The sequence below is a fragment of the Erythrolamprus reginae genome, chromosome 8 (genome assembly GCF_031021105.1).
Source record: "Erythrolamprus reginae isolate rEryReg1 chromosome 8, rEryReg1.hap1, whole genome shotgun sequence".
NCBI lineage: Eukaryota > Metazoa > Chordata > Lepidosauria > Squamata > Dipsadidae > Erythrolamprus > Erythrolamprus reginae.
The window spans coordinates 13,232,303-13,250,504 of record NC_091957.1 but is presented as its reverse complement, the minus strand read 5'-3'; the positions used below and the strand labels follow the sequence as shown (position 1 = coordinate 13,250,504).

At 46.2% G+C, this 18,202-nt stretch overlaps 1 protein-coding gene across 1 annotated transcript in view; it reads right to left on the bottom strand.

Annotated features, from left to right (window-relative positions):
• NOTCH1 (notch receptor 1) overlaps window positions 1-18,202 on the bottom strand; it is a 125,421-nt gene that overhangs the window by 13,361 nt on the left and 93,858 nt on the right. Inside the window, exons 17-27 of the mRNA XM_070758900.1 lie at window positions 16,449-16,601; window positions 14,175-14,403; window positions 12,916-13,117; window positions 11,761-11,914; window positions 11,301-11,485; window positions 9,586-9,718; window positions 7,233-7,490; window positions 6,378-6,490; window positions 5,646-6,214; window positions 3,578-4,003; window positions 1,818-1,966 (exon numbers count right to left, since the gene is read on the bottom strand). Coding sequence (XP_070615001.1) covers window positions 1,818-1,966; window positions 3,578-4,003; window positions 5,646-6,214; window positions 6,378-6,490; window positions 7,233-7,490; window positions 9,586-9,718; window positions 11,301-11,485; window positions 11,761-11,914; window positions 12,916-13,117; window positions 14,175-14,403; window positions 16,449-16,601 — 2,571 coding nt within the window. The remainder of the gene's footprint in view (window positions 1-1,817; window positions 1,967-3,577; window positions 4,004-5,645; window positions 6,215-6,377; window positions 6,491-7,232; window positions 7,491-9,585; window positions 9,719-11,300; window positions 11,486-11,760; window positions 11,915-12,915; window positions 13,118-14,174; window positions 14,404-16,448; window positions 16,602-18,202) is intronic.

Here is an 18,202-nt window from a genome sequence, read left to right as displayed (position 1 = left end):
GTCGATAAATTCCCCATCGCGGATTTCACCTATCGCGGCCAGGTCTGGAACGTAACACCAGTGATAGGTGAGGGACTACTGTACTGTGTGTCTATAACAGTGAGCTCATAATAGGGCAACTCTATCAATATCAAAATGGCACTTAAATAGTTGAGCTAGTTTCAAACTAGATTTTGATTTTCTTTCTCTCTTCCTTACTCCCATTCTTTTTCTTTCTCTTTTCCTTCCTCTCTTTTTTCTATCTGTTTCTCTCTCTTCCTCTCTTCCTCTCTCTCTCCCTCCTTCCCTCTCACTCTTTCCCTCTCGGCTTCTGGGCAGGTTTGGAAAACTCTGAGTTGATGATGATTTTTAAGTGAGCGATTGCTCACTGCTCAGCTTAGAGGGAACTATGCCTTGATGCCAGGTGGATATTTTAATAGAAAACAATATGAAGATCAGGCCACAACTGGAATGCCGCACCCAATTTTGGTCCCCATACTACTCCAAAGATGTTGAGACTTTGGAGACAGTTCAGAAAAGAGCAACTAAGATGATCTGGAGACTAAACCATATGAAGAACGGCTGCAGGATTTGGGTCTGGCTAGTCTACAGGAAAGAACCATTAGGGGCAACGTGATAGCAGTATTCCAGTATTTGAGGGGCTGCCACAAAGAGGAGGGGGTTCTTCAAGACACCAGAGGGTTAATAATAATAATGATAATGAAAACATAATGATAATGATTGGAAACTATCCAGAGAGAGAAGCAACCTAGAATTAAGGAGAAACTTCCTAAGAGTGAGGACAATTAACCAGTGGAACAGCTTGCCACCAGAAATTGTGGCTGCTTTATCACTGGAGGTTTTTAAGAAGAGACTGGATAGTCACTTGTCTGAAAGTGTTCTCCTGCTTGAATTATTGGTGGGAGTTTGTCTTCCCCACCCACGGCTAGACTAGAAGACCTCCAAGGTTCCTTCCAGCTTTATTCTATTCTATTCTATGCTATTCTACTCTACTCTACTTCTATTCTATTATCATTCCACTATTCTATTCTTCATCCAAACGTTCTCCTCTCCCCTTCTCTTGCACTCATTTCCACTCTAGTAGCCTCTGTGTTTATGCTCAATCTCTTTCCATATTTATATTTCTTTCCTTTCTGAGATTTGCATTAGCTTCCTCGTAGCCACGATCAGCTGGGACAAATAAACAGATCTAATGAATGCAGGTAATCCTCAACCTGGGCCTCTTTTAAACAGCTTGACCTCCCAGGTTTCATTGCAAGGAGAGGAAATGAAGGAATAGCATCCCACCCAACCCAGGGCTGGGCACGTCCACTGACCCCTCCAAGAGCTGAATCAGAGGAGGAGGAGATGAGAGTCAGGGTCAACATCAAGGCAACTGGGAGCTCCGAGGGGGGCAGAGGGGATGGAGCTGGCAGAGAGAGAGAGAGGCAGAGCCTGGGCCCTCCGTCAGCCCTCAACAGGAGCGTCAACAGCCTCCCGGTCTGGAGGTGGCTGATGAGGAAGAGGAGAAACAGCTGGGCCCAGTGCCTGCCAAACAGAAGGCAGAGAAGAGGAGAGCAGTGGAAATCTACGGACTGATCCTTGGGACGGAAAAGCCACCACTGCTAATGAAGACCCATCCTAGCTCTGGGGATAAAAGGCAGCGGGCGAAGATGAATAGATGTGACAGACAATGATTCATCTCCCGACCAGCCGGACTTGTTAGCCTGAACGGAGAGAGAAGAATTTTTGCCCGGCATTTTCCTGATAAAGGGATCTGTGGCGTTAACTTCAGGGGGGGGTTGTCGTGTTTGGGGAGGTGGCTCAGAGCCGCTTACTTTTCACGGCTTCAATCTTGTAGGGGATGTCCAAGTTGCCGCTTGAGGCCAAGGCGCCCAGGAATGCCGCTACGTCGTTGGCACTTTGGAAGCACTGGGAGGATGCCTGGATGCATTGGCGGTTATCAATTTCCAGGTGGACGATGGACCTGTAGGTGTGGGGGAAGGAAGAATGTACAGACATAAGCTGGACCATTCCAATTGGAAGGGTGGAGCAATGGTGTGGCGGCCTAGAGGTGGCGCTCTCGCCTCACAATCAGGAGGCTGTGAGTTCGATCCTAGATAGAGGCAGATATTTCTCTCTCTGGCCTCATTGAGAATATATATACAGTGATACCTCATCTTACGAACTTAATTGGTTCCGGGACGAGGTTCGTAAGGTGAAAGGTTTGCAAGACGAAACAATGTTTCCCATAGGAATCAATGGAAAAGCGATTAATGCGTGCAAGCCCAAAACTCACCCCTTTTGCCAGCCGAAGCGCCCGTTTTTGTACTGCTGGGATTCCCCTGAGGCTCCCCTCGCGGGGAAACCCCACCTCCGGACTTCCGTTGCCAGCGAAGCGCCTGTTTTTGCGCTGCTGGGATTCCCCTGCAGCATCGCAAAAACACAGAAGTCCGGAGGTGGGGTTTCCCATGGAGGGGAGCTTCAGGGGGATCCCAGCAGTGCAAAAACGGGCGCTTCGGCTGGCAAAAGGGATGAGTTTTGGGCTTGCATGAATTAATAGCTTTTCCATTGATTCCTATGGGAAACATTGTCCGGAGGTGGTGTTTCCCAGTGGCGGCGGCTTGGATTTATAAGGTGAAGATAGTTTGGAAGAAGAGGCAAAAAAATCTTAAACCCCGGGTTTGTATCTCGAAAAGTTTCTATGACGAGGGGTTTGTAAGACGAGGTATCCCTGTATTTTAATCATACTGCTGATTTTATTTGTTGTTTTTTACTGTTATTTTTTTTGACTATTGTATTTATAACTGTTGTCAGCCACTCTGAATCTGTTTTGGAATGAGCAGCATGTAAATACAATCAATCAATAAGTATCTGTTGAACAAAAACTCCACATTGGTGACAGGAAGGGCAATAGCATCCTGGAGCAACTGCAGCCTCCGAACCCTTTTCAGGGGTGGCCCCACGGAGAGCGGGCTGCAATAGCTCAGCTGTGTGAGGTGACAAGGGCTGCTCAGGCCCAGCTGGGTTGGTTTCTTCCGAATGGGCCGGGCCAGACCATGCGAAGCCCCTCACCACTTTACCCCACAAATCCCAGCGACCGATAAGGTCCCACAGAGTTGGCCTTCTCCGGGTCCCGTCGACTAAACAATGTCGTTTGGCGGGCCCCAGGGGAAGAGCCTTCTCTGTGGCGGCCCCGGCCCTCTGGAACCAACTCCCCCCGGAGAATAGAACTGCCCCCACCTTCCCTGTCTTTCGTAAACTACTCAAGACTCATTTATACCGTCAGACATGGGGGAGTTGAGATAGCTCTTCCCCCTAGGCCATTACAAGTTATGCATGATATGTTTGGTTCTATAATAGGGGTTTCTAGTTGTTTTTTATTATTGAATTGTACATGTTGTGTTAGCCACCCCGAGTCTGCGGAGAGGGTCGGCATACAAATCCAATAAATAATAATAATAATAATAATAATAATAATAATAATAATAATTATTATTATTATTATTATTATTATTATTATTATTATTATTATTATTATTATTATGCCTGCATCTGAACGGCCCCACCCACCCGCCCCACAGTCCCTCTTGCTTACCCAGAGATTTCCACCTGGTCCAATTCTCTCTTGGGCCTCCGGCTGAGCCTCGAGTGGAGAGCTTCCGTCACGCTGACCACCATCTCGGACACGTCCGGCCAGCCGCCCATCGCCCGCTTGATGCGGTGCTTCTTCAGTTCTTCCGGGTTCCCGTAATAAGGAAAGATCATGGGCTCGCCCTTGGCGTCTCTCTTGAGGACCACGTTGGTGTGCAGCACGCGGCTGAGCTCCCGCAGGAAGTCGAGCGAGTTGTTCCTCAGCACCTCGGGGCTGATGCCCACCACCACCACCAGGGTCCCATCGGCGAGACGCTCGGGCACGTGGTTGGCACAGTCGAGTCCGTCCCACTCGCACTCGGCGCTGTTGCAGCCCTTGTCGCAGTTGCCGTCCGAAAAGTGGTCCTTGCAGTACTGGTCGTAGAGAGGGCTGCCGAGACGGGAGGGAGAAACGGGTGAGGATCACGGGAGCCCGGATGGCGCAGGGGTTAGAGGGCAGCACCGCAGGCCCCTACAGCTAACGGCTAGTTGCAATTCGGCAGTTCAAATCTCAGCACTGGCTCCAGGTTGACTCAGCCTTCCCTCCTTCCAAGGTGGGTCAAAGGAGGACCCAGATTGTTGGGGACAAGAGGCTGATTCTATGCTCAGAGAGGGCTGTGAAAGCACTAGGAAGTGGTATACAAGTCTAAGTGCTATTGCTATTGCTAGAAAGTAAGAGAAAGAAAGAAAGAAAGAAAGAAAGAAAGAAAGAAAGAAAGAAAGAAAGAAAGAAAGAAAGAAAGAAAGAAAAAAGACAAAGAGACAGAAGAAGAGGAATGGAGGGAAGGAGCCGGGGTGGCGCAGTGGTTAGAGTGCAGCCCTGCAGGCTCCTTCAGCAGACTGCTAGCTACAGTTCGGCAGTGCAAATCTCACCACCAGCTCCAGGTTGACTCGGACTTCCGTCCCCCCAAGGTGAGTCAAATGAGGACCCAGATTGTTGGGGGCCAGAGGCTGATTCTGTAAACTGCTTAGAGAGGGCTGGAAAAGCCACTATGAAGCGGTATATAAGTCTAAACGCTATTGCTAATGCTATTGCTATCCATTCAAGGCCACGGGTCACCTGGACACACCTAGGCCAACTGCTGTCGCTCCCAGGTAGTGTCAGGAATTTAAAAGCCTGAGGTTATATCATAATGCAGAAAGTAGGCCTCTGTTGAGAATGCTGAGCCATTCAGAAGCAGTTGAGCGTGCAGCAACCTAGCAATTATGTGAAAAGTATTTAACTAGGCAAGAGCTCCCTGCCCTTTCTCTCTGTCTGTTCCCTGTTAGCTGTGTGCTGTTGCTATTCGTGAGAAGTGTGCTCTGAAGAAGCTGTAATGCTGTAAAAGTTGGTTCCTGTGAGTTATTGAACTAAGATAGTTGTAGCAAGGTACTAGTAAGATACTAGTTTATTGTATGTATAGTATAGACAGTAGTAGTAGTAATAGTATAAAGAAATATATTTTTCCATAACTTTCTACTGCTGCTGTGTTTCATTGAAGACTTCAACTCCATTTCTACTGGTCTGTGACTGGCTGGTTGGGTTGGTGGGCTGGCTGGACTGGTTTGCTGCTTGGGCTAATCTCCACAAATGCAGCTCTGATAGGTAGCCCACCCCGTCTCATCCTCGGGGCCAAGAAGAGGGGCCCCATCGCCAGGACGGAGGGGTGGGGCAGGACAGCTCAATGAAAAAGTTTGAAAGGTTTGACCGAAAAGACACAAAAAGTTTTTAAAAGCAGCGGTGGAGGGCCACACTAACACCCCCTCCCATTGCCTTCCAATACTTGTGTCCGCATACCTGCATGACCCCGTGCGATTTCGCTACCTGCCCAGGTGCAGGACCAAAGTGTTTCCCAACCTTGGCAACTTGAAGATATTTGGACTTCAACTCCCAGAATTCTTGGCTGGGGAATTCTGGGAGTTGAAGTCCAAATATCTTCAAGTTGCCAAGGTTGGGAAACACTGCAGTAGCAGAATTATGCTGGACTCCGGGTGGGGGGAAAGCCCGTGTCCCTGTTCCACCTGAGCCGCCCCCCTCTGGTCCTGCCACTTACTTGCACTGGAGCTCGACCTTCTGGCAGTCAAAGCCGTCGTAGAGGCAGCCGCTGTTATTGCACTGGACGTCGCACTTCCCGTCGTTGAAGTAGTTCCAGCACTGCAGGGCCTGGGTGCAATTCTTCCAGGGGTCGTTGAAGTTCAGCGAGCAGTCCCCGCCGTCCCAGCCGCAGGCGTGGCTGTTGCACTTGGCGTCGCAGATCTTGTTGCTGGCCAGGCTGGGGCAGCCGGGGATCTCGCACGTCTCCTCCAGCAAGGGAGGGGGGATGTCCCGGCCGGGCCCCCCGGGGAATTCGAAGTCCAGGATGTGGCAGTTCAGGCCATTGAACTTGACCGGGCAGATGCAGCGGTAGTGGGGGGGCTCCGGGCTGAGTTGGCAGGTGCCCTTGTTGTTGCAGGGGCTGGAGTGGCACGGGTTGTGCGAGGGGAACTGGCACTCGGGACCGGTGAAGCCCGGCGCGCACAGGCACCTGGACTGCCGGGCGGTGGGGATGCAGGTCCCGCCGTTCAGGCACCGCAGCATCCCGCAGCTGCGCAAGTCGTTTTCACATGTGATGCCGTCCCAGCCCTGAGAGGGGAGGAGGCGTCATTCGGAAGGGAAGGGAGGACTCAAGGGAACCAACGCTCCGGGCCAGGAGCCACCCAAGTGGGAAGACGTAGGGGGCTCCAGCATTCCAACCGCCCCTCCCTCCCCCTTTTCCCGCTGACCCAAGCCAAGACCGGCTACCTACCGGAGGACACTTGCAGATGTAGCCGTGTTTCGTGTTGCTGGCCACGGCGCAGGTCCCCCCGTTGCGGCAGGGTCTGTTCTGGCAGCCATTGAAGACTGCTTCACAGCGCCGTCCTGCAAGGAGAGGCCCCCCCAAAAAAGAGAGGAGGGGGCTTCAGATTGAATTCGGAAGTCTACGCTCTCTCCTCTGGCGTTCCAGAAGAAAAGCGGGCCTGCCTCAACTTCCCTTGGGGGCCACTGCTTGGTTGGGAATGGTGACGTGGAAAGATTGGAAACTAGTTCTGCTGGTTAATGACCACCATGAACTTCCTCTGCAACAAAGAACTGGTGGAAGCTGCCTTCAGGGAGGGGAGGGGGAGGGAAGGGGGAAAAGAAGGAGGGAGGGAGAAAAGGAAGGAAGGAAGGGCAAGGAAAGAGAAAGGAGAAAAGGAAGGAAGGAAGGAAAGAAGGAGGGAGGGAGAAAAGGAAGGAAGGAAGGGCAAGGAAAGAGAAAGGAGAAAAGGAAGGAAGGAAGGAAGGAAAGAAGGAGGGAGGGAGAAAAGGAAGGAAGGAAGGGCAAGGAAAGAGAAAGGAGAAAAGGAAGGAAGGAAGGGCAAGGAAAGAGAAAGGAGAAAAGGAAGGAAGGAAAGAAGGAGGGAGGGAGAGAAGGAAGGAAAGAAGGAGGGAAGGGCAAGGAAAGAGAAAGGAGAAAAGGAAGGAAACAAGGAAGGGAGGGAGGGAGGGAGGAAGGAAGGAGGGAAGGGTAAGGAAAGAGAAAGGAGAAAAGGAAGGAAGGGAGGGAGGGAGGGAGGATGCTGCTCGTCTGTCTAAACCTTTTTTGGTTCAACCTCACCTGAGACCCCCCCTTGGCCCTCACCTGTGTATCCCGGGCGGCATTCGCACTTGTAATCGTTGACCCTCTGCACGCAGTTCTGGGTGCCCCGCTGGTCGCAGGGGTTCGAGAGGCACTCGTTGACGTCCCCCTCGCAGCGCTCCCCAACGAAGCCCGGCAGGCAGATGCAGCTGTAGCCGCCCACCTTGTCCACACACGTCCCCTGGTTGAAGCACTTGGGGGTCAGGTTCTGGGGGTCTGTGGCGGGGCTGCAGTCGTCGATGTTGATCTCGCAGTGGACGCCTGGGCAGCAGGGGGGGAGCCAGTCAGTTCACGGGATCAGCCAGGACCCTCCCCATTTATTCAGGCCCTGCTTCGTTTCCGGGGCTGACCAGTCACCCCATAAAACCAACTCTCAGCTCCCCCCTATTTGGGGGGAGCTTAGGGAATGTAGCCTTTCTCCAGCTCAGCCACTTTGGGTGGGTGGGCTTCAACTTCCAGAATACTCCAGCCAGGAGAATTCTGGGAGATGAAGTCTTTAAGCCGGTGAGGTTGGGAAATTGGACCGGGAGTCACTTCTCACAGTCACTCATGCCCTCAACCCCTCGAGATTCGACTACTGTAACGCTCTCTACATGAGGCTACCTTTGAAGAGTGTTAGGAAACTCCAGATCGTGCAGAATGCAGCTGCGAGAGCAATAATGGGCTTACCCAGGTATGCCCATGTTACACCAACACTCCGCAGTCTGCATTGGTTGCCGATCAGTTTCCGGTCACAATCCAAAGTGTTGGTTATGACCTATAAAGCCCTTCATGGCACCGGACCAGAATATCTCCGGGACCGCCTTCTGCCGCACAAATCCCAGCGACCAGTCAGGTCCCACAAAGTTGGCCTTTTCCGGGTCCCGTCGAGTAAACAATGTCGTCTGGCGGGACCCAGGGGAAGAGCCTTCTCTGTGGCGGCCCCGACTCTCTGCAACCAGCTCCCCCGGAGATTAGGATTGCCCCCACCCTCTTTGCCTTTCATAAACTTCTTAAAACCCACCTCTGCCATCAGGCATGGGGGAACTGAGACATCTTCCCCAGGCCTATATAGTTTATGCATGGTATGTTTGTGTGCATGTTTTTTAAATTATGGGTTTTTAACTTTGTAATATTAGATTTGTATTGTATATGTCTAATTCGATGGCAATAGAGAAGCACATTTGTTTATGGACTCTTTCCATAACTGTTGGGTTGGCCATATATTGGCAGTGTTGCAGACTGCCACAAGAGAGAGTTTACAGCTTATTTCTCTGAGTCATCCTCTCTGTTTCTCTGGCTACTCACTGTTTGGTTTGGTCTGCAACGTCTCTGTATTGTAGTTATGTATTGCAGCTAAAATGTGTTTAAGCTTGATACCTTTCTTTACTGATTATGACAGACAACCGGTAAGAAAGACTACGTACTTGGTAATATTTGGATTGTTATTCTGAATTATTATGTGTATGACTTTAGACTGTTTATCTGAATATGTCATTTCTCAAAGTAAACTTTAATTTCAGTTACTATATCTGTGTGTGGCTGAGTGGTTCACAACTAATCTCAATCCAAACGTGTTCGGTGTGTGCACAACCTTGGTAAACAAGGATTACTCTGCTCATACATTAACAGGATTCCCATTGCCTTCTTCTGAGATGCTATTATAATGCCTACAATCCCTGGGATCTCCTTGTAGTCTCTCATCCGTATATAAATTAAGTCCAACCCTGCCTATCTTTGTATCAGCTGCTGTACTATATTATTCCATTCTACTCTGGGCTACAATCTCATAATACCCCCCCCCCCGCGTTTATGCATTATTGGAAGCCCAATGGAGGAAACCATGGGGTGAGAAGGCACCTTGAAAGTCTAATCCGACCCCCTCATACCATCTTGGACAAATAAGTTATTCAATTTTGATAAGGTGCATGACCAACTCTCACCACCAGAGGGAGACAGACCTCAACCTCTCCCAAATCAGGGATGCAGAACCCAAACTGGAAACTGAAGCCCCCTCCCCTCCCTCTTAGCCCCCCTCCCTTCCAATCTGCAAAAAAGCAGAACCCAGAGATAGAATCCAAACCGAGCTGGTTTCCAAAGGGGCTGAGTCAAAAAAGATGGGGTTGGCCAACCAAGTGGCCGAGGCTGGACTGTTTTGACCCAATCCTGCAGGAACCTATTTGTAAGCTGAGCAGGGCTCTGGATGAGAGGTCTTCAACCTCGTCAACTTTTAAGACCGGTAGACTGCAACTCCCAGAATTCAGCACAGCTGGCTGGAGAATTCTGGGAGTTGAAGTCCATAAAGTCTTAAAGTTGCCGAGTTTGAGGACCCCCTGCTCTAGATCTCTGAGTGGTTGCCCATCCTGGAGCCTCCTACCTTGAGTTCCACGGGGACAAGAACACTTGTAGGTGTTGAGCAGATCAATGCAAGTGCCGCCATTCTGGCAGGGATGGGACAGGCATTCTTTGATCTCCTCCGAACAGTTCCTCCCGTGGTAGCCGGCCACGCACTGCAAAGGAAGAAGCAGACATCTTTGAGGGAGAACTCCTACCTTCCGGAAAGCAGCACCCAATGCCCAGTGGCCACGGAAAGCCACTATCCTGCCTCCTTCCTGTTGTGAATGCTACTTGTCCAACTCAGGTCATGTCAGATTCTGAGGAGGACGAGCCAGGCCCCTCTGGATACTCAGGGCCAGGGGGGTTGCCAGATGAAGCAGAGAGTGACCGAAGTGAGCCTGAGGAACCACTAGAGGGGGCTGATGGGACAGTGGAAGAGGGGTCCCAGTCAGAGAGTGAGGAAGACATGAGAGTGGAAAGTCCCTCTCTAGCAATTGAACCTCGCTGTAGAAGAATGTTCCAAAGGCGAGAGAAGTTACAAAGGTATTAACTTACAGCCTTAGCCTCTTTGAGGTGTGATGTCACTTCCAGGCAGAATAAAGGCAAAGGACTGTGGGAAATGAGGCATGGAGAATCAACGCCATTCTATGACAGAGACATGAAACTGGGGGTGTGCTTGAAACTAAGTTTTAAAATCATGATTTCTGCTTCAAACAGACAATCTTTGTTGTATGCTGTTCTGGGGAAAGCTTCGGTGAGCAAACACATATATTTAAGTAAATGAATGGGCTTTATCTCAGGAATGCAGATAAGACTGAGTTTTTTGGTGCTCTTCCTGGACATAGATTACAGCTAGCTGTATTATTATTATTATTATTATTATTATTATTATTATTATTATTATATTTTTTATTATTATTTTTTTAATAATATTTATTGAGTATTTACAGGATATAAAACAATACACTGACATAACAGAATGTTCAAGAAGTGTGAGTACAATCATTGTTTTTAGTTACATCAAACATACACCCCTCCTCCCCCCTCCCTCCCCCGGCTGCCAGTTTGCAGCTATGCTTTAAATTTATTTTCCCGGTGTTGTGTAACAGCGATGTTCTCTATCTATATATTTATACAGTTATTTATCTCAGTTTTTCTTTTCTAAATATTACATTTTGTATTATTATTATTATCATAATTATAATTAATTTAATCTCTAAAAAGGAGTCAACGAATAAATAAAATATTATTTTTTCTCTGTTTGTGATGTTTTTGTGTATCCAAATTTGTTTTATTTTTGGTTCATTTCGGGTTTTTCTTCTCTCTCTCCCTGACGTTAATCCAGTTGTAGAAATTGACCCAAGTATCTATTTCTTGTGTTTTCCTATTGTTTTTTCATTTTTTGGGTTAAAGAGTCAAATTATTATTATTGTTGTTGTTGTTGTTTATTGTTATTGTTGTTGTTGTTGTTGTTATTGTTGTTGTTGTTGTTGTTGTTATTATTATTATTATTATTATTATTATTATTATTATTATTATTTAGATTTGTATGCCACCCCTGTCCAATTACTCGGAGCAGCTCACAACAGCAAGAAAATAAAAACCACTGCTTCTGTGCTGGTTTAAACCCTGCATTTCATCATGGATGATTGATTTCGAATAAAGAGTGGGATTTCATCATAAAATAAGTGATTTCAGAGTTGGGGTTCCCTCCGGGGGCCCGTGCCCAGAACACTTCCTAGGCGGGAAACCTACCTCGCAGGAATAGCCGCCCAGGTAGTCGGTGCAGGTCGCCCCGTTCTGGCAAGGGTTGGGGGAGCACTCGTCCACTTGTTCTTCACAGTAGCTGCCCGTGTAGCCAGGCTGGCAGTGGCAGAAGTGGGTGTTGCCCCTGTCCACGCAGTGGCCGGAGTTTCTGCACAGGCGGGCCACCTCCAGTCCTGCAAGAGGGAGGCCATCGGACACGTGTGGCAGGGCAGGAAGGAGTAACCAGAGCAAAACAATCCGCCCACCGTTTCCGGGCCCAAGCTCCGACAAGGCCTTTCGTGTCTCTTGCCTTTTGTGGTCTCGGGAACCCCGCCCTCTTCAACCATCCACCACCCCGCTCAACGGTCCCATCAGGCAGACCCCCCCTCAGAGGATCCCGGAAGGAGGCGCCCCTCGGAGGTCCCCCCGTCCTCCAGCACAGAGGTCGGGAAAAGTGAGGAGGACCCACCTTGCCGTTGCGCAGCCACCTCGCAAGAGACGTTGGGTACGTCGCAGTACAGGCCGGTCCAGCCGCTCGGGCACTCGCAACGGTAGTGATTGCTGATCTGCCAGCACTTCCCTCCGTTCTTACAGGGAGACGAGTCGCACCAGTTGACCAGGCTCTGCAGAGAAGAGGGGGAAGGGGGCGGCACATGGGGTGAGGGGACAGAAGAACCCCCCCTCCCAATGGGTGCTGGGGCTGCAGCAGGCTAACTGGAAGTGGACCGATGTCTCGGAGAGCAATACCAGTGAGGGACACTGTCAGAGACAGGAAGTGGGAGCCATCCTGTTTTATTTGGTTTCCTCGTACGATTTATGTTCATTCTAAGTGTTGTCACTTATGATTCAAGATGAATGTATTTTTATTTTTTGGGGGGGTATAAATTTGTTATTGTTTTTCACACCTTACAGAGATTTCAATTTACATACTTCAAATTAAAATATAATACAATAATATCAAATGCCAAATTCTTAGTCAAATGAATCAATTTTTTCTAATTATTTATCAAATTTATTCTGGCATATATCTTTCATCTGTGCTACCTCCTTTCCAAATACTATTATCCGGATTTTAGATATTGTTCTTCGGCTTCTTTATTATTATTATTATTATTATTATTATTATTATTATTATTATTATTTAGATTTGTATGCCGCCCTTCTCCTTCTTATTGCTCACAATAGCAATAAAACACAATATGATACAAATCCAATATTAAAACTAATTTAAAAACCCATAATTACTAAATAAAATCCCATTCAATTCTACACAAACACACCATTCTCAAATGCTAGAATCAGAAAGATGGGGGGAGGGTTAGTCTCCCCATGCCTGGCGGCATAAATGGGTCTTTAACATCTTGCAGAAGGCAAGGAGGGTGGGGGCAATCCTAATCTCCGGGGGGAGTTGATTCCAGAGGGCAGGGGCCGCCACAGAGAAGGCTCTTCCCCTGGGTCCCACCAGACGGCATTATATTTCTATTCTTGCCACTGCATTAGTGACCTTAATTACCACGTTGCCTGTGCCAATTGGGACCACTAAACGAGGACTGCCTGTCCCCCCCCCCCTGGAAAATCCAAAGCAAAGAGTCCACCTGGAGCAAGAAGTGGAGTTGAGAATTACCTGGCAATTGAGTCCTGTGTACCCTTGCGGGCAGGTGCATTTATAAGCCCCGTAGCTGTCCTGGCAAGTCCCCCCATTCAAGCAGGGCCTGGAGTCACACTCGTTGATGTCGTGCTCACAGTAAATGCCAGTGAAGCCAGGTGGGCAGAGACAGGTGAAGGTGTTGATGCCGTCCACACAGGTCGCCCCATTGAAGCAGGAGCTGAGTGACAGAAGGGAGTGACAGTTTCAAGAACGCGCACAGCTTTGCTAGGTGAGGAACAATAGCAGCAAACAGAGGTTCATGATAGATAGTGCTTTTATCTACAAAAGGACATATAGTATACCTAGATGTACTAGAGGCAGAAGTCAGACAAACAGAAACTACAGCAGGGAAGGACCCGTAGTGAGAGAGGGAGACGCCTTAGCAGGGCCTCTTCTTATCATACAGGCTCTTAAAAGGATGACAGCCAAAAACCTTGCAGGCTCTTCAGAAAGTTTTTCTATTTTTCTCTACTTTCTCAGAAACAAATCCGCATGTATATACCTTCCAATATTACAAACAGCATGTGTAACGACACATTTTTATCCTTTGTTTAGGAACTCACATCTTATTCTGCTCTTTTCTTAACCAACACCAATCTGCCCCTCTTCTTATTCTTTCTTGCACTCCCCTCCCTTTCTCCATCTCCTTCTCCTTCCTACTTACTCCTTCACTCCTCCTCTACCTCTCTCTCCTTCTCTTCCCCACCCTCTACTTCCTCGTCTACCCCCTTTAACCTTTCCAGAGTGTCTTCCTTCCTAACTCACCTTGTAATTTGCAGACAAGTGTTATGTTTCAAATTTTAAGCCTATCCATAACTCTGCCCCAAAATATTGTTATTTATAAGAGTTCACTCATAAAAAATAAAAAGAACTCTTTATTCTAGGTATATAATGCCAAAGAAAAAAGAGACTACCTCCAGTAAAAAAATCTAATTTTGTCTTCTGGGTTCTCTACCAACTTAATCCTCTATTTAACTCCCTCATTTAATAGCTATGACTTAACTTTCCAGAATTGTTATTATTTCTTATACCTGTTCCTTTTTAGGCCTGTTGCTTCCTCCCTTTCCTATATCTCTTCCTCAATATCTATTTTTCTTATTCCTCCACCCGCACATCCCAGATCAGTAGTTCTCAGCCTGAATCTCTGGGTGGACTTCAACTCCCAGGATTCACAGCCGGCTGGGAATTCCCGGAAGTCTGCCCACCTTTAAAAAGCCCATCCTAGATGAACGTACCTCTCTGTGCAATCTGGAGTATTGTGCTCGCAGTGGATGCCGCTGAAGCCCGATGGACAGGTACAGGTGTAGCTGTTCACGCAGTCTGTGCAGTTGGCCCCGTTCTTACAGGGGTCGCTGGCACACTCGTCCACGTCTTCCTGGCATTCGGGGCCCTGGAATCCCGGCAGGCAGTTGCAGGAGAAGCCATTGATGCCGTCGGAACAGGAGCCACCATTGTGGCAGGGATCTGGGGGGGGGGGAGGCAAGCAGACTGGTGTCACATTTGCAGCACCCGGAGGAAAGCAGAGGGCTCCCCCCAAGGAGTGACGTGATATCCCCGTCCATGCCTCCTTCAACAATTTCCCTTGATGATATACCGAAAGAAGAAGAGGCAATTGAAAAAATAACAGCCTGCGCTGAAATGGATAAATTAACATATGAACTAAAAACAAAGACAATTCAGACTATTTTAAATGCTGGGATAGATTCTACTGCTGGATGGAAATATGGAAAAGTTCAAAATAAAAGACGTAATGATTAAGGAGAAAGAAATAGAAGATTAAATATCGAGGGGTAGGGGAGAAAAAAGGGAGAAAGAGGGAAAGACCCATTTGAAAGGATGTAGAGAAACCGTAAATGAATTGTTAATATTAGCTATATAAGTATGAATAAGTATTAATGAATAGCATGTAATGCCCACTGTTTTTAAATGTTTTCTGTTTGGTTATATGTATTTGTAATTTTTTTTTTAAAGCAACTTCCCCTCTACCCTCCCAGAAAGTGAAGCCCTCTCCTCTGGGTCCCAGCATCCAGAGTGCTTGGAATTTGCTTTCCAAGAATTTAAATGCTTTTTATATAATGGGTTTTTTTTAGGCTTTTAATGTAAAATTATTATTTTAGACTTTAATATTAGATTTGCTATTATATATTGTTTTATCACAGCTGTGAGCCGCCCCGAGTCTGCGGAGAGGGGCGGCATACAAATCTAATAAGTAAGTAAGTAAGTAAGTAAGTAAGTAAGTAAGTAAGTAAGTAAGTAAGTAAGTAAGTAAGTAAGTAAACAAACAAACAAACAAACAAATTCTTGGCACTGGAATAAGAAGCCAAGGGATGCTCCCACTCCATTTGCAAAAGAGAGACGGCCCCCTTTTTTCCCTCCAAACCTACTTTCCCCAGAAGCTGGCCTGCAGAGACATTCCTGCATGCCCAGACGATAAGGGAGGGGTCAGTGGGGGGGGGAGGCAGGCGGTTTTCTCCATTGATGGAGCAGTCTTGAAAGGCACCCGATCGGCTGCCCAGTGTCAGTCCGAAGCCAACGTTTTGAGTTGGAGACTTTTGGCCTGCCACATATTACAATGTAGAATGTACTATTAGCACCGTGAGAATTTGAAAGGGGACTACTGCATGAGGGATGTAGAGTTGTAGCCATAACAAATTCCTCCTAGATGCTCAAGGTCATCCTTTCTTCAGCACCTGCCCAGACGTTTGACGGGAGGATCAGACACGTTGGCAGAACCAGAGTGGGCCATGTGATGAACTTGTGGGTGTGGGAACAAGGGGATGAACTTTAAAGTGGATGGAGAAACTCCAGGGACTTCTGATTTGGGTTTCTCCCCGATGTGCCAACATGGCTCTGATAATAAATTGTTGCTTGCAGGAAGGCCGTGCTCGGACTCTGATCTAAATTCATATTCATAAAAAATATGACTTCACTAACCGAGTTGTCGAAGCGTGGAACTCATTACCGGACTCCATAGTGTCATCCCCAAAACCCCAACACTTTACCCTTAGATTATCTACGGTTGACCTATCCAGATTCCTAAGAGGTCAGTAAGGGGCGAGTACAAGTGCACTACAGTGCTTTCCGTCCCCTGGCCTATTGCTCTCTTCTATCTCCTATATCTTTCTTCTATTCCTATATCTCTTCTTCTGTTATTTCATTGATATGTTCTATTACTTTATCTTCTTTTCTATTATTTCTTAGATATATTTTACTATGAGTATCTCCTCTATAACCTTCATCATGTATTTTACTATGTGTATATAGATATATACCCACTAAAACCCTCATTGTGTATTGGACAAAATAAATAAATAAACAAACAAATGAATAAAATAAAATAAAACAAAATGAAATGAAATAAAATAAAATAAAATAATGAAATGAAATAAAATAAAATAATAAATAAATACTATTTGGAACCCCAACTCCTGGCTGCTCCCCCCCTCCCAGCTCAGTCAGGAAAGGCCTTAACCGGGAGTTTCTTCCCCAGGCCCAATCGGGATTCTTACTGGGTTGGCAGTCATCGATGTCAGTTTCGCAATTGTCCCCTGTGAAACCAGGTTTGCACACGCAGCGGTAGCTCCCAATGGTGTTTTGGCAAGCGGCTCCATTCCGACAGGGGCTCTTCACGCACTCGTTGATGTCAACTTCACAAGTTTGCCCTGAGAAACGAAGGGAGGAAGAGAGAGAAAGAGTGATGTGGATTATAGCAAAATAAAAAAATCCATAAAATGGCCCTAAACTGATTAATATACAATGTTCCCTCGATTTTCGCGGGGGATGTGTTCCGAGACCGCCCGCGAAAGTCGAATTTCCGCGAAGTAGAGATGCGGAAGTAAATACACTATTTTTGGCTCTGAACAGTATTACAAGCCTTCCCTTAACACTTTAAACCCCTAAATTGCAATTTCCCATTCCCTTAGCAACCTTTTAGATTATTACTCACCATGTTTCTTTATTAAAGTTTATTTTAAAAAATATTTATTAAAGGTGGACGAAAGTTTGGTGATGATATATGACGTCATTGGGCAGGAAAAACCGTGGTATAGGGGAAAAAACCGCAAAGTATTTTTTAATTAATATTTTTGAAAAACCGTGGTATAGACTTTTCGCGAAGTTCGAACCCGCGAAAATTGAGGGAACACTGTACAGCAATAAACCCCAATAACATTCATCTGTGAGGACTGAAAACACACTAAAACTACAAACTGGAAACAAAGCAAAGTGGAAAATAATTCATTAAGGCCCGAATGAACTTAAACAGTGGAGTTTATAGCCATAATTATTATAAAACATGGAATTCTTTTCACGATTGGTTTAAAAGAAGAAATAAAGTTTAAATTAAAATATAACAATAGCAATATTTTTTCTTTTTTTTGATATAACAGATCAAATATGATATATATACAGTGCTTTATTAAAATAAAATTTGTATGAAATTAAATTAATCAAGTAAGAGTGCAGGAAAGCGCTAAGGAAATAACAACAACAAAAAAGACATTGATAACCAAAAGGAATAACAGTAAATACCGATTGTTTATTTCACCAGAAAATAATTTGATACCAGAAAAAACTGTTTATTTTTTCCTCCTCACAAGAGAATACAAATGATATATATTTTGTTGTTTGTTTATTGTCATTGTCAATATTGTTTATTGTATTTAATTAATTAATCAATCAACTATCATTATTATTATCTCTATATATTTTGTTTTGTTTTGTTTTGTATCTTTTTCTTTTTTCTTTTTATATTTTGTAAATGTGTAGATGTATATATATTTTTAAATCAATAAAAATTATTTTAAAAAACCCAGAGTCACCTACTGAGATAGGATAGAAACATAGAAACATAGAACTCTGACGGCAGAAAAAGACCTCATGGTCCAGCTAGTCTGCCCTTATACTATTTTCTGTATTTTATCTTAGGATGGATATATGTTTATCCCAGGCATATTTAAATTCAGTTACTGTGGATTTATCTACCACGTCTGCTGGAAGTTTGTTCCAAGGATCTACTACTCTTTCAGTAAAATAATATTTTCTCATGTTGCTTTTGATCTTTCCCCCAACTAACTTCAGATTGTGTCCCCTTGATGGATCAGAGGTAACCACGATTCTTAGTTTGACCCTGAAACGCTAAAATGGAAAAAGAGACCACCTTTGCCATAGTTGAGAATTTCTGCCTGGTTACTATGGGACCAAAATCTAGCAGAGCTCTTCTGAGGTTTTTAATGCTAATTAAGACCAATTAGGATTGAGAAAC